This window comes from Phaenicophaeus curvirostris, chromosome 4, assembly GCF_032191515.1.
Source record: "Phaenicophaeus curvirostris isolate KB17595 chromosome 4, BPBGC_Pcur_1.0, whole genome shotgun sequence".
In the NCBI taxonomy this organism is placed as follows: Eukaryota; Metazoa; Chordata; class Aves; order Cuculiformes; family Cuculidae; genus Phaenicophaeus; species Phaenicophaeus curvirostris.
The window spans coordinates 17554369-17579580 of NC_091395.1; the positions used below are offsets into that span (position 1 = coordinate 17554369).

A 25212-nucleotide genomic window follows, 5' to 3' on the forward strand; every position below is an offset into this window, starting at 1 on the left:
CACTGTGTTTCAGTCAATAGCAGTAAAAGTCTGTAGATCCATGTTGTGCTTCTTGGGACTTTTGTAGAATGCCCCACCAAAAACTCTATGTGATACTCAACAGCATAAATGTTTCTTAAACAAATTGAACTTAATTCATCCGTGGAAGCTATTAGGAAGACAATGAAAATGCTCTTACGTGTTTTGATCCATTTCATCATTCACATGGGCATCCCTTATCTCATCATCTAGCTGGACCTGCATGCATGAGTGAGAAAGTGTGGGAGGTGGCGTGGACTTGATGACCTTTCTAGGGGGAAGCTTCCAGGGTTTTTGAAGGCAGGAGGAGATTTAGCAGGTAATAGGAGAGACTGCGAGAATTGAATGAGATGGCTTTTATAGGATGCATTTATTTCTAAACTAGACTTTTCACTTCCTACTTGAGTTCACAATCCTCAACATAAGATAAGAATCCTCAACATAAGAAGGATGTGGAGCTGTTGGAACAGGCCCAGAGGAGGGCTATAAAGATGATCCGAGGGCTGGAGCACCTCCCATAGGAGGACAGGATGAATGAGTTGGGGTTGTTCAGCCTGGAGAAGAGAAGGCTCTGAGGAGATCTTATAGCGACCTTCCAGTAACTGAAAGGGGCTACAAGCAACTTTTTACAAAGTCCTGTCACCACAGAACTAGGGGTGATGGGTATAAACTGGAGAGGGGCAGATTTAGAATAGACATAAGGAGGAATTTCTGCATGATGAGGTGTGATGAGGCACTGCCACAGGTTTCCCAGGGAAGCTGTGGCTGCCCCATCCCTGGAGGTGTCTAAAGGCAGGCTGGATGGGGCCTTGGGCAGCCCGATAGTGGGACTTGAACTAGAAGGGGTTGGAACTGGACGATCTTTAAGGTCCCTTCCAACCCGAACCATTCTATGATTCTGCGATTCACCCAGCCGAGCAGCCTCTCTGGATTTGTGCGGGGTCTTCCGCGGGATACAGGGAGCAGCAGGGGAGGTCTCTGAGCTTATAGAAACCTGTCATGGATGGGTGGTCTGTCACCTATCAAGGTGGGTCCCTGTCAAGGATGGATACAGGTGGGTCCCTATCAAGGATGGACGCAGGTGGATCCCTCTTGCCTGGTGAGCAGTGAAGGCAAACAGGTGCCTTTTCGGCGGGGAAAACCCCAGCACCTTTCTACCCACTTTCTGGTGTCCCCTCTCCGCCTCCAGGTGACCGAGGGCAGCCGGGAGCCCCCCAATCCCGGCAGTTCCCACGTTTCCAGCTGTGAGATGCGGGGAGCCCCAGGCGCCGCCCTCGCCCCGCCAGTTTCGGTTCTCGTTTCCCCGTCGGGGCTGGGCGTTCCCGCTCCTTCCCCTCCCGGTCCTCCTCCTTCTCCCAGTCCTTCTCCTCCTGCCGGTCCTCCTGGTCCCGGGGATGGCTGCGGGGCGGCGGCGGCGGCGGGGAGCGGGAGGTACCGACCCTGGGGCGCGACGGGGGTCCCGGCACGGGTTGGGTTGGAAAGGAACCTTAAAACCCATCCTGTTCCGACCCCCTGCCGAGGGCAGGGACATCTCCCACCAGCCCAAGCTGCCCAAGGCTCTGTCCAGCCTGGCCTTGGACACCTCCAGGGATGGGGCAGCCACAGCTTCCTGGGAAACCTGTGCCAGCGCCTCACTGGTCTCATGGTGAGGAATTTCTTCCTAATTTCTAATCTAAATCTTCCCCCTTCAATTTAAAGCCGTTCCCCCTCGTCCTATCACTCCATGCCTTTATAAAAATTCCCTTCCTAGCTTTCTTGCAGCCCCTTCAGGTACAGGAAGGTTGCTATAGGGTCTCCTTGGAGCCATCTCTTCTCCAGGCTGAACAACCCCAACTCTCTCAGCCTGTCCTTGAATGGAAGGAGCTCCAGCCCTTGGATCATCCTTGTAGCCCTCCTCTGGATCCGTTCCAACAGCCCCATATCCTTTTTATGTTGAGGATTCCAGAACTGCCCACAATACTCCAGGTGAGGTCTCACAAGAAAGTAATGGAGAGAGAGAATCCCCTCCCTCACCCTGCTGGCCACGCTTCTTTTGATGCAGCCCCGGACACTGTTGTCCTTCTGGGCTGCGAGTGCACATTGCCAGCTCATGTCAAACTATGGTCCTTTGTGCTGCCTCTCAGGGAGGGAGAGCTGCTGCGTGAGGGGCTTAAATACGCAGCCATCAGGGGAGGCTGGAAGGAGTGCTGGGGAGTGGACATGAATTTCCTCTGCACTTACATGTTGTGGTTAAGATGGGGAGGTGTGAGAAGCATGGATGGTGAGTCTGCCAACAGCAGTCCTCCTCCCGAGGTGTTAGGTAGATCAGGGAAGGCTTCTTTGCTGATGACTGCCTTTCACATGTGGGCATCCTGGCTCTCCGACACTTGTGCTGCAGGAGGACCACATGCGAGTCACTGCGTGGATCTGGTGCCTCTGCCTCAGGGTCTGGAAAGCACCTGCAGCCCAACACATGAACAGTTTAAGGGAGGTGATTCTGCCCCTCTGCATCACTCTTGTGAGACCTCATCTCGAGTATTGTGTCCAGTTCTGGAATCGTCAACATAAGAAGGAGATGGAACCGTTAGAATGGGTCCAGAGGAGGGCTATGAAGACGATCAGAGGGCTGGAGCACCTCCCATACGGACGACAGGCTGAGAGAGTTGGAGCCTGGAGAAGAGAAGGCTCCGAGGAGACCTTATAGTGACCTTCCAGTACCTGAAGGGGGCTACAAGAAAGCTGGGGAGGAACTTTTTACAAGGGCATGTAGTGATGGGACGAGAGGGAATGGCTTTAAATTGGAGGTGGAGGACTTAGGCTAAACATTAGGAAGAAATTCTTCATGATGTGGGTGGTGAGGCACTGGCACAGGTTGCCCAGGGAAGCTGTGGCTGCTCCATCGCTGGAGGTGTCCAAGGCCAGGTTGGATCGGGCCTTGAGCAGCCTGGTCTGGTGGGATGTCCTTCCCTGAGGCAGGGGGGTTGGAAGTAGGTGATGTTTAAGGTCCCTTCCATCCCAAACCATTCTGTGATTCTGTGATCAGCTGCAGACAAGAAGGGACTTCCTTCTGCTCTAACAGGCAACTTGTGGATTTTCTGCCATTGCTTCTTCAATGTTTCGTAAAACATCTGACTCCAAGGCATTTCGCCCCCAAGGCTATAACAAATCTGGGGCAGTCAGATATCTCAGGAAGTGCTTTATCTCCTCGGGACACTCTCCACAGCTGTACAAAAATAAGAGAGTATGTTTCTGCTGATGTTTCTCTACTCTCTTGGGAGCTGATGGCACAGCAGCTTGAGAGAGGGAGAAATGTCTTTTAGTGCTAGCCAGGAGAGTTGTCTGGCATGAAACCAAGCTGCGAGTAGGACACTGAAATCCCAAGGGCCTGAGAAAATAAGCCATACCTTTGTACCAGTTCTTCCTCAGGAAGAGAAGCTCTTGGTGAAAGCAGCAGCTCACAGAGATCTTGAGGAGGGGGCCAAGATGGTTAAGATGCCCACTGCCCTCACGTGATTGTTCTGCCTGTTTGTATTTGTTCTGCAGAGCACTCGCGGAGGAATGAGAAGGTGCAGTGTTCAAACCACGATGAAACACATAGGCTTGTTCTCTCTCCTGATGGGGAGCTTTCTGAACATTGGGCTACAGATTCGTCTGTCTACTCTAAGACAAGGTAAGAAGCTTTCATGGGGTGGAGGTATGGATGATAATGGTCAGAGAAGGTGGCCCACTTTTCCTAAATGTAACATCCAAAAGACTGAGATGTGTTCTTATTGCAGAGAGGGAACTGGAACACATTCATTCCTAGTACCCAAAACTTTATCTTCTTTTGTTACCCAGCAAGAATTGCATTGATTTTGAAGACAATACCAAGATCTGAGCTGCTTGAGATGTACATGAGACAGGTTTCTCTCAAAGTTAGTATCATATACCAGAGTAATGCAGATGACTTGCAAACCACATGTGGCCTGGGAAAGCTGTGGGTGGAAGACCCAAGCACACGTGAACCTTTGCACCTTCTGGTTAGGCTGAGAGGGTAACCATCATCTAAAAATAGCACAGCAGGTTGCTGTGGGATTTTCTGTTAACCTTCCCAAGGTGGAGCCCTTCAGCTTCCCATGGTGCAAACCACAATCAAATCAGTTTGTGTAGCTGCAGTAGGCTAGCATAAGAGCAGGATGAATTAGCTATGGTGACCTGTGTTTTTCCACATAATTCCTGCTAAACATTCTGGGACTTGGTGAGTAGATGGTCTTCTTCCTTTACTTTGTCTCATGGCACAGCATCTACCTATTTTTATTTGATTTTTTTCCTTATTTTTGTAGGCTGGTGAAAGAACTAGGAAACCGAGATATTATTCAAATAGCATGTGGGGACCAGCACGCCATGGCGCTATCCAGAGGTAGCCTCTTCCAAGCACACTTTTCCTACAAATGGAAGTCACGTTACAGCAGGCTTGCTCTCAGACAGGACTGTTTGAACTCCTTCAGTAGCTGGTGACACTACTAGAGAGTTGTGAGTGGTGGGTGGAGGACACAAAGTGCACTGGCTGTCAGCACTGCCTTTTCCTCCCAACACGCTGGGACCTGCAGCTCTGTCTGTCTCCAGTTCCTAAGCACTAACCCTCTGCTAAGGTGTGTGGTGGAGAGCAGACGTGGCTGCCCCATTCTGCAGTCACCAGAACTGTTCGTTCTTCAGTTTGAGCACTTCTGTGGTTGGGATCTTATTGCAAGTGTGGCTTTAGATGTGTGAGCACCCTGCCTTATTCTTGCTGTGCTGAGTCACACGGGCAGCATGGGACTGCCCCTAAGGGGTCAGAAGCAAACAGGGAGATTTGGCTACAGATGATGGTCTCAGCTCGGAGCTAGGTCCCTGAAAGCAGCACTGATTTTCACTCCCACTCCTAAAGTACAAAGACTCAAGCATCGAGGCTGAGTTGTCTTCTTTTGTTCTATGCATGAAGGAGGTGAGCTCTTCACCTGGGGCCACAACAGCCGTGGACAGCTTGGAGTGGGGAGCCAAACCACCACACTCATCCCCCAGCCACAGCTGGTGAAAAGACTGAAGGGCATCTCACTTGCTCAAATTGCTGCTGGAGGAGGTCACAGTGCTGCCGTGTCACTCTCTGGAGCTGTGTACTCGTGGGGAAAGAATGATTTTGGACAGCTGGGACTGGGAGACACAGAAGGTAAGGAAAGACAGCAGTTTGAGAGGAAAGCAGTAGGAAGATATTCTTCTGGTCAGCGAGCTTACTGCAGACACTGGAGTGGCTCAGGGCTGTCAAGCCCCTTAGAAGCAGTAATGGACAGTAAACTTGTTTGAAGAAAGTGTATATGGATAAGTTCTTTGTTTCCGAGCTATTGTATCCTGACCAGGAAAGGCATGCAGGCACAAGGAATTTAGAGGTTGTATTTCTACAGAGAACTTCTGATCATTTTATGTGACCAATGGGGTAGTGTGAGCTCATCAAACCATATGTCTCAATCTTCCTACTCCCATTCTCTCTCCAGGCAGTCTTGCATAAAAGAAAACTATTTTCTACCTCTTTGCCTTCTTTAATTCTCTGTAAACACAAGGTGAGAGAAGAATTAAAATCACACATTACCTTCAAACCTAGAAGGCTAGAGCAGAGCTGCCCTTAGCTAGACAGAATCCGAAGTCAGCAAGCTCTGAATGAGGCCGCACTCTTGAAAGCCAAATACTTTGAAGCCAAGTACCTTTTGGCAAGCAAGTATGGAAGTGCTGCGTTTTGTTTCAGATTGAATGTAAATGGAAAGAAAATACTATGAAAAAGACAGAACATTATGAGAAAGAGTATGTTATACTGGAAGGTAGGAAACAACTCAAAGCCAAGTTGTAAATACACAAATTGCTGTAAGAGAGGACTGAAAAGTGCTAAACCCCTCTATTTTCTAGGTCTTCCTTTGTGTGAGACCCTGTGGTACTTAGCTTGGCAGTGCTATCTTCTTTCCAGACAGGGACTGCCCATCATATGTTGGAGCCTTAGAGCACTGGAAGACTGTCTTTATCTCATGTGGGGCAGATCATACTGCAGTTCTCTCCAAGGTGAGCCTGAAATGGAAACTCAGCATCCGAGGTCTCACCGTGGGAGAAAAGATACACTGCTAAAAGCGTGTCAGAGACACTGGGATGGCAAAACCTATTTCCATCTAAGTCTGAAGATGATCCGCAAGGGATGATAACTAAGCTATTGGGAAAACTGGTCTTTTCTCAGATTTCCATCACCTGCATGGAAACTTTTGCAGGAAGATGGTAAATGGGAATCCTGGGGCAAAAAGGCACAGTTCAACTCTCAGTATTTTTGAAAATATTGTGTTTTTCTAGCATATGGGAACTTCAAAAAAACTGAACAATAACTAATTCACTATGGTTTGCTCATATAAAGTAAAACTCTTACACAACAGGGAATATTCTCGGGAATTAAATTATTTAGACATTAGACAATGTAAGAGTAGGCTTTGATGTGAAGTGAACTGTACCTGGGTTTGAATGAGGGGCATTTTGAATCAGGTCCCACATAACACAGTATGTCTTACTGGCTCTCAGTCTCGATGGTGACCATTCAAATGCCGTTAATAGTGCAATAATCCTGTTGTTTGCTGCTTCATCTTCCAGGAGGGGTTGGTGTGCACCTTTGGAGCAGGAGGGGCTGGCCAGCTTGGTCACAACTCCACTCGGAATGAACTCATGCCTCGTGTGGTGGCCGAGCTGTGGGGAGCAAGAGTTTCGCAGGTTGCCTGTGGCAGGTGGGAAAATACCATTAACATTCCTTTTAAGGTCAAGGTCTTAGGGGAATCAACGAAGAACAGCAGGGTAGGGATTCACCGAGATAGTAAAATCCCTGACCCAGTAGGTCAGCACTGCAGAATATTGTCTGTTCTTCAAGAGTAAGGCACCCTCCTCCTGCAGCCCCAGTGAAAGCAGAACCCTCTGGCAGTGCAGAGCAGAGGGAGAACTGAAAAAAACACCCAAAAAACAACACACCAGAAGCCCTTGGTTTTTCAGTCTTTCAAGAAACGAAGGGTGTATTGTGTTCCAAAACACAAAAGACTGTCAAAAGCCTGCATCGTGAAAGTCACCAAATTCTCGCCCACTTTGACAAACTGGTGGGTCCTTAGAAAGATCCAAAGAGTGGCAATAGTTGTCCGATTTCTTTCTGTTACTCGGGAACTGGGCCAGAAAAAGTCTCCTTTCAACTTTCCTGGGCTTTGTATAAGCCTCAGCAGCACAGAAGTTGCGCTTTTAAAAGTGGAAGGGCATGAAGCTAGCGAGGCATAACTTTATTTGTGTACGTGGAACCAGGGTAAATCACAAACATTAGAGGATCGTCTAGGAAATTTGAGTCTCTGTCTTTCTTTACTGCTGAACATTTATGCAAGGAAGGGACCTAAGACTTTGCTTAAAGGAATTCTTTAGCTGGACTGCCAAGACTCTTAAAAAGGTGCCTCAGCTATTCATTCTGAAAGCAGATCTGTAAATTTTATTCTGACTAGCCCAGTGGTATTACCTTATTATGACCGTTTGTATTTTTCTGAACAGACAGCACACCCTGGTCTATGTCCCTTCCTTGGACAAAGTCTATTCGTTTGGTTCTAGTGAAGAAGGAAAGCTAGGAGATGAGAGAAAGCCTAATCAGTTGATACCGCTTCCCATCAAGTCACCAGTCAATACTGGAAAATCCTATTGGGGTAATGACCACTGAAAATGTGTACACTCAGCGTTCCTTTCTTCCAGGGAGATGTTTGCTTTCTTGATTTCATGCTAACATTATGCCTCATGCTTGCTTGGTCATCCCAAAACATTCTTCAATGAATAATTCCATTTGCTTCTTGATTTATCATCACGAGTAATGGACACATAGAATCAACTTTTAGACAGACAGCCACTATCTGAGGCATTTTTTTTCCTGTTCACATCTGTGCACTGAACTCTCTGAAGATAATGACTGTCTTTTAGAATGTTTCTTTGAAAATCTTTTTATTCTTTCATAGAAAAAAACACATCACGGAAGGTGGTTGAAATTATTGCAATAGGAAACCGAAGTATTGTCCTTCGCAAGAAGAACAAAGTATGTGCATGGCTTCTAGTTTTACCATTGTTCACATTGCTGCTGGAAACATTTGGATTTTGCATCCTGCTTTTAGTGCTCCAAGTTCATGCTGGATGGCCACTGATTTGTTCAGACTTAGACTGAAATTTTCTTGTACTGATTGGCTTGAAAAAAATAATCTGATCTGCTAGACCTGTAATCTTGTCAACATTTGCATGCGTTTCACACAGAGTTCCTATTTGGATGGTATTGCCACACTGAAGGTTGAAGATGTGAATGCATGGATTTCTAATTCCAGCTCACAACACTGGGAGAAGGTAAAAAAGTAAGTAAACAACTGGTTTTTTTTTTTCCAATACATGACTTTCTCTAAAAATTATTATACTTTGGAGACTATTGTAGGAACTGATGTTCAAGAATTTAGCTGAGACGAAATCTTGTACCAGCTCTTCTTACTTAGTTTTTGCACAGGAAAAAGATATGTTGATACGTAACAGCCCTTCAATAACCCTTTTGCGGTACCAGAGCAGATGTACTGCCTGGCTTCAGAAGCCTGTCTTCTTCTTGCACAGAACGGTTGTTAAGTTGATGAAGACCCAACAAATTGAATCAGTGCCCCATCCAACCTGGCCTTGAATACTTCCAGGGATGGGGCATCCACGAATTCCCTAGGCAACCTGTGCCAGTGCCTCACCACCCTCGTCATGAAGACGAGGTGGATTCTTTCTAATCTCTAAGTAAGCATATACTACCATGGGAAGCCTTACACCTATAGCTGAGAATCATGCAGGTCTTTTTTCAGATCTTACGTGGGAGGTTATTTTCTTTGGGCAAGTCTGACTCCATCTGCTGATGTTGGGCATTTAAAAACCTTGGTTAATTGGGATCTAAATGTTTCCCTGCCCACTTTTAGTATGGTCTGGATCATATGGAAATTGGTTGTCGAGAGTGAGAGAGAAGGAGGGTTCTTTCCAGACCTCAATAGGAAGGGCCTGACAGCAAATTTCTTGATATAACAGCTGCTTTAATAAGACTAGAACCAAGAAAGCAGATAGTAAGTAAATTGAATGTCCCTTCAGATGCTAGGAACTCACCTTTTGTGCAGCAGCAAACAGATACCCTGATGGATTTTCTCTCAGTGTGCTACAAAGATCTCATCAATGGAGGGGCTCCTCCTCCCTCCTGTGCCACAGTGCCTTTTATTTTGCATAACAAACAAAACCAGATAAAATCTCAACACTGTCAGGAGAAGATATGTCCATCATAACACCCACCAGCCTGCAGCACAGGTTGGCATGGGGTGCCAAAGCAGGTTTTCTTACCAGGCCCAGGAGAGCAGAGGTGGCTTGCCAGAGATCACCGGCTCCTTGAAAGCAATGTCTTCTGCAAGGCGCTCAGGAAAGTGGTGCTAAGAAAAGTTTTATGTGGTCAGGTGCAGACACACTCATACACCTGGGTTTTGTTCTTTCAGAATTAAAAACCTGAAATTACTACTCATGCTGAAAGCATTGACTTTGTTTTTTATTATCAGGAATATCAGGCTGATATTTTCATCTGAGGCTTGCATCAATGGGAGCTTCTTGGACAAAAGGTAGCATGTGCTTGGATGTAACAGAATGTACTGGCTATCTATAAACTAACCATGAAGTGTTATTTTAGGCCATGTAGGTAGAGAAGATTGATTGTATCTGAATGTGCAAGAAGCAAGTCTGTATTTTTCAAAGCCGAAGCTGAAATTGAAGTTTTTTTATCCCCCCGGTCCTATTGAAAATTGCTATAGAAGCTCACATTCTAGCAGATTATCCCATAGTGACATTTAACAGATGATGATAATTCCTTCAGGCAATATTATAGCTTCCAAAGGATCCATGATAGCTCCTCTCAGCACCTACGTGCAAGTTTTAGGGTGGAATACAGGAAGCCTACAATTAACAGTGCACAGCTACGCCAAACAGGAAGGACAGAATATTAATCAAGTCACACCACAGCAAGAATATCTTCTTAGAATAGATGAAATTATACCGACTGGAATCAGGGCTGAACTTTCCAAGTATCTTCTGATAGGATGCTTCATTATTCAGTAATGAAAAACAGCTTCTCATATAATTTGGTGTTCTTTTTTCCTTCACGATAGAGACAAACATTTCAAAACTTCCAAACAAGTCTCAGGTGTAGACATGTCAGAAGTGCAACGTTTTTATGAGAAGATCAGCAAGAAGCCACAAGTCTTCCGGGAGGTAAGGACTTGATGTAAGGATTTTCACTACACAGAAACTGAGGAGCTCTGGATTTGTGTGAGAAACTTGGGAACTTCATGCCAACCAGCATTCATAAGTGATTTTGGCAAAACGTAATTGCATTTTTAACCCTTGTCTCATTTTTTTGTTCCCTCTGAAGGTGCAAAACGAGATTGAGAAGTTATTGCCATCACTATCTTCGTCTCCCATCTCGCCTGAAAATTTCAGAGTCTACTTGATCTTGCCTGTCCTTCTGCAGGGAGAGGATGACAGCTCTTACCGTTCTCTTGGGCTGCTAGCACAAGCCATCACGAAGCTCCAGCCAAAGGATCTGCAAACTCTTGGTAGAGTTTTCTGATGATAGAACTGAACTTAAAAGCTTGGTCATTTTTGGATGCAGAGCACAAGCTAGTGTCACCAATGCAATTTGTTCCAGAGTTCAGTCTAGAAGAAATGCTTTTGGTAGTAGAAACGTGGGCACTACACAGCAAGCCACAAGAAAAAAAAAATCTCAGTCTGAGGTTTATTAAATTTTGTACTGCAAAATTAAGCATTTTTTTATTATTATTTAGTTCATTTGATAAAAGGAGAAAATGCAGCTTCATCCAGAAATTGCAGTTATTTACATGTTACCTGTGATGGATACTTCACTAGCTGTTTTCTTCACAGAATGCCTGTGGTCAAATCTAGAAACATCATTCTTCAGGGAGCTGGTCATTCTATATCAGAAGGTTTCCCAGAAAAAACTGTCTCAATTTATCAGGGAAGTCCGTAGTTGGCAAAGAAGTCCCTTCGAACTGCACCCACATGAAACAGACACTCTGCAAATACTGCAAATTCTTTACCAGGTGAGAAAGTGTTTGGATCCTAATTAGATAGGACCTATCAGTACAAGCTAAGAGTATTTTAACCCTTTTTAGCTGTTAAATTCTCTGAGTTTTCTTCTTACAAGGGAACATGGGGTCTTGTCATTTGACATTGCTTCAAGAATCTCTTTGGCTGTACACCAGCAAAGATTTGAAGGAATCCCACTCTTGAGTTGTGCGGGGCTGAAATCATAGAATCACAGAATCGTTTGGGTTGGAATGGACCTTAAAGATCATCCAGTTCCAATCCCCCTGCCATGGACAGGGACACATCCCACTTGATCAGGCTGCCCAAGGTCCCATCCAACCTGGCCTTGAACACCTCCAGGGATGGGGCATCCACAGCTTCCCCGGGCAACCTGTGCCAGTGCCTCACCATCCTCATCGTGAAGAATTTCCTCATTATGTCTATTCTAAATCTACCCCCCTCCAATTTAAAGCCATTTCCCCTCGTCCTATCACTCCGTGCCTTTATACAAAGTCCCTCCCCAGCTTTCTTGTAGCCCTTCAGGTGCTGGAAGGTCGCTATAAGGTCTCCTCAGAGCCTCCTCCAGGCTGAACAAGCCCAACTCTCTCAGCCTGTCCTTGTATGGGAGGTGAAGCATGTTATGGCCCCTGATGGGGGGCAGGGGTGTTTTCAGTGGTGTGAGGAGTGTACGCATTGAGGAATACAGAGCTATGGATGTGGTGCCTACTACACAGCATGCTTATGCCCCTTGCACTCAAAAGTGCACCAGACCTAATTTTCCATAAGTGGTTACAACATTTGGAGCTCTACATGTTAACTGTCCCCCCAAAATCGTATCTTTGCCAGGCAATAATTATGAACGTGAATGAATAGGGAACTTTGGATTGTCCTGCAACACAAAAGGCACTCAAAGTGAAACACACCTTTCCTGAAGCACTCCTGTAAGGGGTCTTCGTCATAAATGAAAATTGCTTTCCTGCTAGTTTATGCATGGCTTTCTAAGACGTCTGTTGCGTGCTGTGCTATCTGTAGGGTTTCTATCCTTCCGCTTCTGTGGAGGGTCTCAGAGCTCTTTCTGCAGAGCCTTGTTACTCCTTAGTTGTGTCCTGCCACATAGACACGTAGCTCACTAGTTCTGATGATGCTCCTTATCATATTGCATGTATCAATGCAGGTGAACTCCAGAACTGGTTTCAGAGTACAAGAACAGAACTTCTTTGTGCCTGAGGTGAAAGGGATTATCGGCTTGTGTCAGTTCTTTAATGTAAAAGAAGTAAGTATGAAATCTGTGTTTTGCAGTGCAAAACACGTTTTTTTCCTGTTTTATTTAAATGAGTTGATATACATGAAGTCAATTCAATTCTAGACTCAGTACATCTCTAAGACAATGCATGTTCCCTAGTCCTCCAGCTGTTCTAAGCTGTGCAAGCCATTTATCATCCCAGTATCTTAGCAGCTACAATAGTGTTTCTCCTGAAATGAGCCTCTGCTTCTGAGACCGAGCTGCCCTCCAGCATCGTAAGCAGCTCTGCTTTGAACTGGTAATCAGTGTGAAATTGCACCATGATGATTGCTATGCTTCTTGTTGCTCTGGATTTTATTATGTTTAAATATGAGAAATATTGTGAGGTCTCTTTAAACTTTTATGTAGAAACCCTATGGAGCATTTCAATTTACTTACATCTTAAAAAAACCCCAAAACATGGTAATAAAAAATAATCTCTGAAACGGTTCATTTCTTGATGACATGAAAGAGTGAAAATTAGCTGCCAAATGCCATCAGCATAACAGGAGCAGCACAAAATGGAACATTGATAATAGGGGCTTCATTAGGCAAAAAAAAAAAAAAAAAAAAAAAAGCAGTTTTTGGCAACTTGGCTGGGATTTGCTGGGCAATTACCTAATTCCTTCTTAAGCTTTCATTTGCTAATGTACCAATTTTGTACCAGTTAACCAGAATGGAGGAGGAGGTTTGAGAAACAGTATAGGATCAGAAGCCAAACAAGATATTTATCACAGAATCATATAACAGTTTGGGTTGGAAGGGACCTAAAAGATCATCCAGTTCTTATCCGCCTCCCACCAGACCAGTTCAACCCATTCAACCTGGCCTTGAACAACTTCCCTGGGCAACCTGTGCCAGTACCTCACCACCCTCATTGTGAAGAATTTCTTCCCCATGTCTAATCTAAGTCTTCCCCCTTCCAATTTAAAGCCATTCCTTCTCATCCTATCACTCCATGCCCTTGTAAAAAGCCCCTCCCCAGCTTTCTTATAGCCTTTTTCAGGTACTAGAAGGCTGCTATAAGGTCTCACCAGAGCTTTCTGTTATCCAGGCTGAAGCAACCCCAACTTTCTCAGTGTGTAGTTGTTGTCTTATCTTACTAGAGGTGTAACATTTTGAATTAAGATTATTTTGTATACAGATATCTACTTTTGAACTTACAGGTATTAAACCAAGCAGTCTTTAACAACAAGGTACCATAATCTGGGTATCCGTGACATTTTTACTATGTGTTTTGGTTTACCTGAATTATGGAAGGTGCTATTAAAACACTATCTCTCTATTTTGTTCTTGGGGCACTGTAACACAAGCATCTGCCTGCACAGACAGATCAGATACCTCTTTGTCAGGGCTTCCCACTCGCAGAAATGTTCAGAAGTAGGTTTTGGAAGTGTGCTTGTGTTGCTGTAGTCTCCATGTGTGCAACAAGGGCACGTTTCAGAGAAATAGAAGTTTGCCAGAGTAGAAGACTGGCAGTTCAGTCTGCGCATGTAACCCTGAACTCTGATTTTACAAAAGAAAATCAATACTTGTTTTTCCTTCTTTCTTGTCATTTCAGACAGCCCTATGGAAGCTGACCAACTACCCATGTATCTTTAACGTGCAAGACAAGATCATCGTTCATTATTTAGAACGCGATTCTCTGTCCAGCCCTTCTAGTGGTGTAAGTGTGGCCAATTTCTTTTACAATTTAGAAGAGATAAACACACTGCTAACAGACTGTTACTTCCATCTTCGGATACACCCAATACTGATGGAACAGCAATGCTGGATTTTTCCAGTCAGAAGGCAGTGTCTTCTGGAAGACATATGGAACAATTTAAACGGCGCAACAACCCAGCATTTCAGGATGGTCTTAAAGGTAAGATACCTAATCGTGTTACTTGTTAGCTCTGAAGTGGTGTTTGTTTTTCAGCATTACTAAAGTATTGGCAGGAAGGTTTCACTATTTGCTAAGCATATAAAGAAACTACTCATCAAATTATTACAAAGCACGTTCCATGGCGTATGTAGAGGACAGTATCTTACACTTGTATTCCAGGTAGCCGTCAAGCTTCGTTAGCATAAGTTAAATTCAACTGCCAGTGCTATTTACTGTGAGGTTGGTTTGGGATCACGTAATAGGATTGCTCAGAAAACTGGTAATTGGCGAAGTCCATTGTTATTGTTGCTAGATTGACTTTCAAGGCTCTAGGCTAGTTTGCTGTGCATTAAAAACCTGGTGGCTGGGGAGCCAGCGTTAGAGGCCAGCAAGTGAGAGACACAAAAGCCATTCCTCTCGTGGAGATGCTGCCTGAAGGGAAAGGAAGGATAGTGCAAGAAGGAGAGATGAAAAGATTACAATGCTCTGCCTCTGTGTGGCATTAGTCTGTGGTTTCCACATAAACCCAAAGGTTCTGGCAGCCGTATTTTCTTCAGGTATTGCAATGGTAGCCCTGCCCTGCAGAAGCTGTTAGTTGACTGATGTGGGAACAGGGCACTTTCCCAGAGCAGAGCTCAGCTCAGGGAACACAAAGGTCGTCAGTTGCTGCACAGCAGGAACTAACAAACCTAGTGCCCTCTTACCCAGTTCTAGTTCTTAGTAAGCGAGCCTTCTTGCCAGCCGGAGCTGTCAGAGCTTCTCCTTCCTACACTCTCACAAGATTTACAAATGGTTCTTAGAGCTACCTTTCCTTCCACTTTCCTCATGACATCAGTTGAAGGAGGTATTTATTTACAGAGGCGATGAGGCTTGTACTCTGTACTGTCCTCTAGATACAGTCTGTCTGCACTCAAGAAGCCCTGACAAACAGCTGCACTTAGCTAGTCAGCCTTCAAATACACATTCTGCGGGCACTGCCTTTCCTACTTGCATCAGAGCAGTATTTGCCCAGCAACAGCCTGATCAATTTGACTGCATGATAAGTATCCTACATAAAGACACCGAGCTCTGCAGTATTTACAACTGAATTTTTCACCAGGTAAAGGACATTCACATGTCTGTGTTGCACATGTAAGAACATAAAACATAAAAGAAACCCCTGTAATAGGTCACCATAGCGGTAACCTGTCCCCTTCATAGCTGTCCCATTAGACATTTTGGCAGACAGTACTGAGCACGGTTTTCTACACCTGACACCCACTCAGCAGTCTGTCACTCCACTTTCTAGTGTTGTTGTAAATGAAGACAGTGAAAGCCCAAGTATTTTGCAGAACTACCTTCTGTTCCCTCTCTACTGAGGAGGGGATAGCACTATGGGGAAAGATACTCCACATCCTTGAACAGCATTTGTAGCTGCCAACCTGGCTACCAAATACTGGATTCAGCTGGAGTTATTTTTCCTCTAACCTCCTGAATAAAGATGACCCAGCCTGGCTATTAAACTTGGGCACTCAGACACACTTAAATAGTAGAGGCACATACAACTCCTAAGCAGACACTGTAATATGCTTGAGCACTCTAACAAAACCCCCAAATGCATAAATACATCTTTTCTGCAGTGTTGTTATTTCCCCATCTTTTTCTTAAAAACAAACCACAAACAAAATCCTGAAACTAGCAAGCAGACATTGGACATAAAGACATGGGTATCATCCAAGTAAATGTCTTAATTTAAATCAAATTTAGTTATTAAACATCGGCCTAATTTATTTTACATTCTTCTGACAGTGAGACAAATACATTTCAATACACCCATCGGTTCAAAACAAAACCAAAGCTTGTAATTCAAAGAGAGATTCATATCTCCACATGTTGTCATTTCTTAATTTAAGATCAGTTATTTCAATCAGGGTATAGTTCTTCCTCACAAAAATGATCACCACCAAGAGGATTTTCATTAGTGCCACTACAAATGCACAACACTCTTGAAAGGATACACTAGAAGGAATTAGTGCTTTGTTACTCCTCCTCTTTACCTGCCTTAGCAGTAATTAACAGGCTGCTGCAGAGGACTTGATACAGTCCCAGATACTGCCGGGAAAATGATGACAGCCACCGGTGCCTGAAGGTAACTCCCTCATATCAACTGCAACGCCTCATATTAAATGAACCGTGTTGCTTTAGAGGAGCCCAGAGGTCAGCATTAGTGGGCATTGCACTAGTTGTGCCTAAAAAGCTTAATGCCCATCCAGGTCCATAGGTGGAAGAACACATAAACCGGTATTGTCACAGGAAGGAGGAGACTGTAGAAGCAGAGGCTGTTTGTGCTGGTGCAGCCCTGTGGGAAGGTTTCATCTACGCTGGCTGAGTAAAACAAGCCTGCTAGGGACAGGAGAGGGACGAGTACAGTCAGTGTGGGCAGGGAGGGCAGCACCCCGCCGCCAGCCATCGGGCCTCTCTACCGCCCGGCAGGCGTGTCCTCAGGGCTGCTCCGAGCCCTCAGCTGGAGGCTCCTTCCGAGTCGTCCTGGCAGCCTCGGGGATCATGTGCGGGATGCCGTCAATGATGGGGTATGCGATGCCCAGCTCCTCGTTAATGAGTTCGTTGGTAGCTTCTTCGTACCTGGCCAGGCAAATCACAGAATGATCGAGCTTTTGGGTTGGAAGGGACCTTAAAGCCCACCTAATTCCAAGCCCCCTGCCATGGGCAGGGACACCTCCCACCAGCCCAGGCTGCCCAAGGCCCCATCCAACCTGGCCTTGAACACCTCCAGGGATGGGGCAGCCACAGCTTCCCTGGGCAACCTGTGCCAGTGCCTCACCGCCCCCATCGTGAAGTCGGTGGGGTGGGAGGAGAGGAAATCAAACCTCGGCGCCAATGCCCTGGCTCGGCGCTCCGGCAGCGCCGCCCGGCCCCCGCCCCTCACCTCAGCGGCCGCTTGGAGAGCGGGCACACCAGGAAGCGCAGCAACGACGGTTCCGGTGCCTGCGGCCGCGCTGACTCCTGCCCTCGCTCCCCCGCGCCGCCTCCTCCGCCGCCCGCTGCCCGCCTCAGCGCCGCCGCCGCCGCGCAGCGCCTGCCGACCCGCAGCATGGCCGCCCCCCGCTTCCGGTGTCCCCGCGGCACACCCGCTTCCGGTGCTCCCGCCCTGCCCGCGCGTTGTGCCCCCTGCCGCCGCGGTGCGCCGCCTTAACGTGTCCCCCCCCCCCGCTTCCGGTGCTCCCGCCCTGCCCCGCAGCGTGGGATTTCCCCGGCGCTTCCGGTTCCGCCCGCGTCTCCCCTTGTCCGCGGCGCTATGGATCTCTCTCTCCGAGCCCGCAGGTGTGTTTCGTGGGCGAGGCGGGAGTGGACGACGGCGGGCCGTCCCGGGAACTCTTCAGCATCGCCGCCAGGACCCTGTGCCAGCCCAACAGCGGGGTGTTTCGCCGCCTCGCCGGGCTGGCGTGGTTCCCCAGCCAGGTAACCGTAGCCGAAGGCGGGCAGAGCGGCTCGGCGGGGCTCCGCGGGGATCCAGCAGGCGGGGAGGCTTCATCAGGCCTGGGCAACGCGAGGCAGGCGTCCCCATCAGTCATGCGGCGAGACAAGAGCTGGGAGCAGGGCGTGTTTCCCATTTAGAATCACCAGGTTGGAAAGGACCCACCGGATCACCGAGTCCAACCATTCCCATCAATCACTAAACCATGCCCCTCAGCACCTCATCCTTTAAACACTTCTAGGGAAGGTGACTCAACCACCTCCCTGGGCAGCCTGTTTCAGTGCCCAATGACCCTTTCTGTGAAGAATTTTTTCCTAACGTCCAGCATGCACCTTCCCTGGTGGAGCTTGAGGCCATTCCGCCTCATCCTGTCCCCTGTCACCTGGGAGAAGAGGCCAGCTCCCTCCTCTCTACAACCTCCTTTCAGGTAGTTATAGAGAGCGATGAGGTCTCCCCTCAGCCTCCTCTTCTCCAGGCTAAACAACCCCAGCTCTCTCAGCCACTCCTCATAAGGCCTGTTCTCCAGTCCCTTCACCAGCTTCATTGCTGTTCTCTGGACTCGCTCCAGAGCCTCAACGTCCTTACTTAAGCATAAGTATCTCAGCACAGGCTAGCTAAACGTTATTATTCAAGCTAATCCTACAATTTAGGTTTAAAATCACAAAATACATACATAATATTCAAGTATTTAATAGGTTAGCAACCTAAAACACATCATTCTTTCCTTCACTGGGAGAACACCATTTGAAAGAAAACATGCTATCAAAGGAACATGCTGTCTGACTTTCACAAAACACAATTACTTAGAGGGACTTAACTCTACTTTAGCTTAAATCAAAATATTCCACTTTTTGTAATAGTAACTACTTGTATCAGTGGGGGCGGGGACCCCACTCCCAGGACAGGCAGTCATGGCTCTTTCTCATGCGTTTGTTTCTCAGCAGGTGCCAGGGGACAAGGACCTATTCTCCCGTGTGGGGACACTGTGCGGGATGGCGCTTTACAACAGCCATGTTGCACCCTTCCCCTTCCCCAGGGCTCTCTACAAGAAGCTGCTGGGGCTGGCGCCCACCCTGGAAGACCTGGAGGAGCTGTTTCCTGCTGCAGGCCGGTATGAGCTGAGAACGGCCCTGTGACTGGCTGGGGAGATGTGGCCAAGGCAGGTCACCGAGCTTGGGGATGCCCGGCAGCCTGTGTGGTACTGCTGGCAGCTGTGTTTGCCCTTGTTGTGACCTGTTAAAAGCCACAGATTTCCAAGCTGGCCCTGGGCCAAAGCATGGATGTCACTCTCGAGTTGAGGCTGGCATCACCAAATAAAAAGCCAAGTCCCGTGGTTCAGAAGGTGTCAGGTTTCTGCTCTGTGTGAGCTTAAGTCCACACAGTGAATATATAGTTCAAAACTGCCTTTGTTATCGAAATCAAGAAAAGAAACTTGTTAACACCAAGTGGGGTCTTAAGAAGTAGGCATTCTTTAATACGGTACCAGATGTACAGGAGCATCGATCCTCTTATAATACATGCCAGTGGCTGCAAGTAGCAGGTCATTTTATACACTGAATTTATACATATCTATTTTATTTCTCATAAAAGTTGTGCACATTAATCACATTTCCCAGTACTAATTATGATAGGTGTCCTCCCCAACACACATGCTCCCCGCAGTCTTTTATTGAGTCTGAGGTCTGCAAAGCAGCCCCCTGGAAGTTTCCATATAAGGTTTGAAATAAGGATTATCTTGACCTCCCATCTTTTTTGGCTCCTGAAGTGCTGACTACATGTTGGTCTTCAGCAGCCTTCCTTGTTTTATTCTTTAAATATCACAAAACAAGGACTTTTCTGTTAATTGATTTCTGTGATTGGATTAGGCATTAGTACAGACACTGCATTCTACATAGCAGCTCATACTGGTACAACACCTTGAGCTATAGTTCAGATTTGGAAGAACTAAGCACCCCATTACTCATGTTGGGGTTCTTTTCTGATTTACTAATCACTAGTTTCCACAATGATGTTATGTACGAGCACAGTATTACCATATGCTGCAGTTGTGCCAAATCTGAGAACCTGCATACAGTGTTTCCACGTGCTGGAAAGGAGATTCCAGGCAGATATAGCTGGAAGAGGTGCTGCTGCCACCAACACAGAGCTTTTAGGCCCTGGAAGCCCAGGATTCCGTGAAAGTGTTACAAACAGCAGAGAAAGTGAGAATTTCTTCCCTGGAGACAGTGCAAAAAAGCCTTCAGTAGCCTGAAACATCAGGTTGCCTGCAATACTTTGAGAGGTGCTATGCCCCAAAACCGTTCTCCCAGATTATCCCACTGGTCCACAGTTAATTCCTCACTAGATGATGTTTGGAAGAACAAGGCTGTGGCCCTAGCTCAGTTGCCTCTCAGCTTTGTGTAAAGTTATCCTCACAGGGCATGGGAATGGGCTTGCCTGGAATCCTTTGTGATGGAGGCATTTGCCCTCAGCTCATTGCAGCAGCAGCACACAAGTGTGCAGATCAGTTTAGGGCCATATGTGAAAGTTCTATGTGAGTATAGGTATTCTGTACATATATGCATTTAAATATTACTTGTCCGGGGGTGGTTTTCAGTGGAGTTTGAAAGCGCACTGAATGGCCACATTTCTTCTCTCTTTTTTCCCCTTTGTTTTTTGAAAGGAATCTTCAAGGAATTTTGGATGAGGAACATGATCATATCCTTGAGAGCCTGGACATGAACTTCACGGTAAGACATTATTGTGCCATTCAGACGTGCCATGTGTGTAGTCAGACAAGACAATGTCCTAGTGCACATGATGAAACTTATCTGTAAACTCAAACTAGTAAAAGTACCATGCCAAGACGTGCAGAAAGAAAGAATGATATATGTAGCACATGGATATCTGTCATATATAACTATAGCATCCGATGTTTTCATTTATTTTTGCAGATAATGGAAGAAGATGGTACCGTAATTGAACTTAAAAAAAACGGCGCCAGCATTCCTGTCACTAAGTATAACAGGTTGGTTTTCTTTTTCTTATCCTGTTGTATTGTTATAAGTGTACGAATGTCATATCTATGCCTGTATACTCTTAGAAGATATTGAAGAGGTCTTGGTCCAACAGGTTGTATGCTTTGGGTTCTTGCTCTACGTGCTGCCTGTGTGCCAAACACTGGCAGTTTGTACAAGTGCTCGACACAAAAGGGATCCATGGACGTTCTGGTATCTGCATATACAGGGATGCCTGGGGCCTTATCAGGGAGATTCCTAACAAATGCAGAAAATACCCATGAGCAATATTTTCAGGGAAATACAGACAACTTGGCTGAGAAATCCAGCTATAGGTACAACTCTATAAGATGTTCTTTTTATGAGCAAAATGTTTCCTGCTTAGTTATGTATATCTAATGTATATAATAGAGGAGGAGAAATCTATCAATAAGGTATTGTGTCAATATTAACCTCAGCACAGGGGACACAGAGGAGTTCTGTGGCCTGAGTTATGCAGATGATCTGATGTCCCATAGGGATGCACAAGGTTATTTAGAGAGCTTGAAGTGTAGCATTTACTTTGAGTTGATTGTACAAGCACAGTATTGCTAAACGAATGTGCATCACAAACAGAGAGAAGAGCAAAACTGTACTGATTAACAGCTGTGCAGATATTTATTTTGATTTCATCATAATTCTTGGGCATTAAGTGGGAGTTTTGCTGAATTTACACTGTTTAGATCTGCTAGGTTCCATCTTAATAGTAAAGTGTCTGATAAGATTTCATTGGAGAGTTCACATGAAGTACAAGGAGTATTATCAAAATGAATCCATGTTGACCAGCAGTCCGTTTTATTTGTGATGATCTTCCCAGCTTATTCAGTGAAGAAATAATTGCCCATTATGGCTGCTGTCAGTACAGACTGAGTCTTTATAGCAGAGCAAGTCATGTGGAATAAAGGAATTAAGAATAAAGTTCTTTATAATTCTCTTTTTAGAAAAGCATCTATTGCCTTCCTCATTTGATTCAAAATATCTTTGCAGGAAGGAATTTGTTGACTTGTATGTGAATTATGTGTTCAATGAATCGGTACGGAAACCATTTGAGGACTTTATGCAAGGGTTTTTAAGAGGCTGCCCAGCTAGGAAGTGGAAGATGTTTCTCCCTGTAGAGCTCCAGACTGTTCTCCAGGGACACAGAGAATTTGACTGGCATCTGCTGGAAAAGGTACTGGGTGCAAGAGCAACGTACTTCTGCTATGTGTACTGAGCATAGGCTCCTCCTGGCCTGTTCTTCTGTTGAGTGCAGGTGTCATGAACAGAAAAACAGAAGCTCAAGAGGCTTTCTCTTTTCTTGATTTGTGTCTCTTTCTAATCTACATCAGGTACAAGAATAAAGGGGACTAAAAATCAAGTTGTAGCTCAAGGACTGTTGTATGAATCTTTGAAAAATAAATATGCAAGCAGATTCCAGAGGTTAAGAGGGTTTGAATATCTATGAACAGGATTATAGATTTTATTGGATAAACTGTTGTTGCTTTAAATAAAAAATGTAAATAGGGAGCATTAACTGGCCAGTTTTATTTTTATCTCTTCGGCAGAATGTGGAGTACAGGCAGTATAAAACATCAGATCGAACCATCAGGAATTTTTGGGCTGTGTTTCACAAACTCCCAGAAGAAAAAAAGAAGATGTTTCTTGGTAATATATCAGGCATTTTAAACTTTTCACAGTCCCTTTCTCTCCCCCACAACATGCATTTTAGATGATTGCAGATGAAAAATACTGTAGTTCAAAACTGCTTTTCGACATGTTTCCCCAATACTGCATTTTCTAGTAAAAGCTACAAAGGAGTGACGCCAGATATTGTACAGACACAGTTCTGACCCTTCTCACGTCTCTTGAGGCTTGCCCAAGTGCATCTGACCACCCTGAACCTTGCAATTACTTTATCCTTTAACATTACTCTGTTGTTTAATTTAATCAAGTTAACCCTGATAACCGACTTTTGTGGTTATCAATTGTTGGTCAGAGGCCTCAACTTGTGTGAGCAAACTGTGCTGATGTAAGTAGTTCGGCTTTCTCAAAGGATCACAGAAGTTAGCTCATCCTCTTTAAATGTCCTTTCTCATCCACAAAGTCTGTATGAGAAAATAAAAGTAAAAGAGCAATTATAATTACGAACCAGGAAGAGACTTTATTATATTCAGTACAAATTCAGCACTGCAAGATAACTAACGGAAATAACCATATTTTTAATGCACATTTTCCATCCTCTGATAACGTTATCTTGTTTATTTTTTTTTAATTTGCTAACTTTTTTTTTTCTTTTTCCCTTTCCTTCAGCTTTTTTGTCGGGATCTGATCGAATCCCTGGCTTTGGACTGGAATATTTTAAATTTTTTATTGAAGATCCTCAAATGAAAAACCCAGATGAAACCTATCCTTCTGCCAGTACCTGCAGCCGTATTTTGTTCCTCCCCAGATACAGCAGTAAAAGGATACTCAAGAAAATGTTGCTGTATGCTATAGAGCATAATGAAAATTTTGGCTTGCGCTAACTCTTGGTCAAAAGCAACTTCAAAGCAAAAATAAGAAAACAAGTCTTTGTTTCACTTGCCATGTTTTCCCCTTAATAATTCCAGTTTACTGGCTTCTACCCTGCCTTATTTTTACTGCACTTTATGATCACACGAGTGTCTGTATGCACTGAGATTTTATATTGGTTTTAAAAATGAGCTTAGGCCAGATACCTGGTTGTCAGATTGTAAAGTTAGGAAAGAAGAATCCTGTTTAACGCACTTCTGAGAAGCAAGCTGATAACCAAGTATATTTACAGATAGGTCCATCCTGTCTGTGCTGTGCTGATCGTGTTTAGTTGGTTCTGTGGTTTGTATGTTACCAAACATACAGCCAGTGTATGCTAAGCAGTTGTTGCATAAAAGCTAGGGCAAATGATTAATTAAGGATTCTTTTGGTGAGCTAACTATTGCTAAGGAAACACGTTCTTGCAAACTGTGAATTGAAGGAACACTCTGTGCTCACCTGGGTACAGTCTTTGACTTATCTGAGAGAAGTTCTTCGAATGAGGATTTGATCACTCCTAGACTTTATCAAAATCTTTATTTGTAAAGCATTAATGGAATTATTATTATTTAGTGTGATAACACTGTGCTGTTTGTCACGTTTCTTTCTATCTTGTAAGGATGTTTGGCAATTAAACAAAACAAAATCTTAGGCCTGCAGAACAGCTTTCTGTACAGAACACTGAACATGAAGCTTGCGGGGCTGCCAGGCAGGATGTGAAAGCAGGATGTGTATTTTTCTGTATATTTTGCTTTGTGTAAGAAGAGAGAGACAGCAATCATGATTTGTCACGAGTCTTCTCTCCGCTTTGGTGTGTTAAATGTGAACATAAGTGTATAAAGAAGACTTTTACTGTGCTGAATTAAATTATGATAGATTAAATTTACACATCTCTAGTTGTGCTCTTCCTTCGTTATGTAACTGCCTGTGCATGCCTATCTGTGTCTTCTGTTCTCATCGTTATGGGGAAGCCATTCACAAGATGAGTCAAAGGCTGATGTGTATTTCAAATAGGTGCATTGCATAGGCTGAACAAGTCAAAGTCTCACTTTTGGTACAGAACGTACTTTAGATTAATGTAAAAATTGAGAGCAAGAAGACTGCAGCATTTACCTCCCATTCTGTCTTGACTTTGTGTTGGGTATCACAAGCACATTCCCTTGGACCAAGGAGGCCACCTCTTTGAAATGCCAGTAAATTATTAAAACTTTTGGAACCAGCTGTTAGACTGGTATTTTGGGTTTGGGTTTTTTTTTTCGATTTAGGAAAATAAATGTTTCCTGAAAAGGCATAGACATTATTTATGAATTGCCAACTCAGTAAAAACAACATTGCACATTAAGAAAAAGGAAGTTGCATTTTTAGTTACAGTATAGTAATCAGTATCAGCTACCTTCCCCACCTAGGGCAGAAAGGACTCCAGAGGGATGCTTGCATTCTCTGGGAGAGGCACCACCCTGCTGCGTGTGTTTTTTTGTGGAAAAAGGGAACTGGCAGAAGCCTGAGCTGTTGTGCCCATGGAGCCAGAGGGTCCCAATCCCATGCCTGGCTAATGCTGCTACACCATCACAGTTGTCTGTCGTGGCAGCTTAGCCTGCTCCTCTTTGCCAGCTTATTGCTGGCTGCTTGTTTCCTTTTTTATGTGTTTCTAAGCCTCCGTTAGGGCTTGGAAATCCAGAGTGATCTTCTGTGTTGTGCAAGTGCACAGAGGATGTATTTGGTTTGGATTTCAAAATAACCCGTTAGAGATTAAATGATAATAGGTTTATTTAGAGCCTAAAGGAATTTCCTTCTCATCATGTATGATGCAACGTCACATGGGAGATTAAAGCCCAGAGTAACTTTCAAGGCTATTTTTAGTTTGTCCTCAAATAAGCCCGGCTTTTATTAA

The 25212-nt window shown here is 45.0% G+C and overlaps 2 protein-coding genes across 8 annotated transcripts; one reads left to right on the top strand and one right to left on the bottom strand.

Annotated features, from left to right (window-relative positions):
- The first annotated feature begins 1412 nt into the window (after nt 1-1412).
- Nucleotides 1413-24217, top strand: LOC138719858 (probable E3 ubiquitin-protein ligase HERC4). 7 transcript variants are annotated; one of them, XM_069855375.1, is made up of 23 exons: nt 1438-1663; nt 3541-3667; nt 4320-4396; nt 4958-5182; nt 5969-6060; nt 6631-6761; nt 7555-7703; nt 8007-8083; nt 8296-8390; nt 9597-9656; nt 10200-10302; nt 10463-10646; nt 10972-11150; nt 12311-12409; nt 13980-14084; nt 14160-14282; nt 17604-17741; nt 18699-18868; nt 20420-20486; nt 20691-20764; nt 21780-21963; nt 22337-22436; nt 23082-24217. In XM_069855375.1, exons 1-23 carry the CDS (start codon nt 1609-1611, stop codon nt 23294-23296), a joined length of 2829 nt encoding a protein of 942 aa, XP_069711476.1. In that variant the 5' UTR covers nt 1438-1608; the 3' UTR covers nt 23297-24217. The 7 variants fall into 7 exon arrangements, with proteins under 7 accessions (XP_069711475.1, XP_069711476.1, XP_069711477.1 ...); XM_069855376.1 differs by having other exon boundaries at nt 14184-14282; XM_069855374.1 differs by having other exon boundaries at nt 1413-1449; nt 13980-14282.
- On the bottom strand, nt 16623-17390 carry PYURF (PIGY upstream open reading frame). The gene is made up of 2 exons (XM_069855404.1): nt 17209-17390; nt 16623-16904 (listed from the first exon to the last, which is right to left on the bottom strand). Exons 1-2 carry the CDS (start codon nt 17373-17375, stop codon nt 16763-16765), a joined length of 309 nt encoding a protein of 102 aa, XP_069711505.1. The 5' UTR covers nt 17376-17390; the 3' UTR covers nt 16623-16762.
- Nucleotides 24218-25212: the final 995 nt, after the last annotated feature.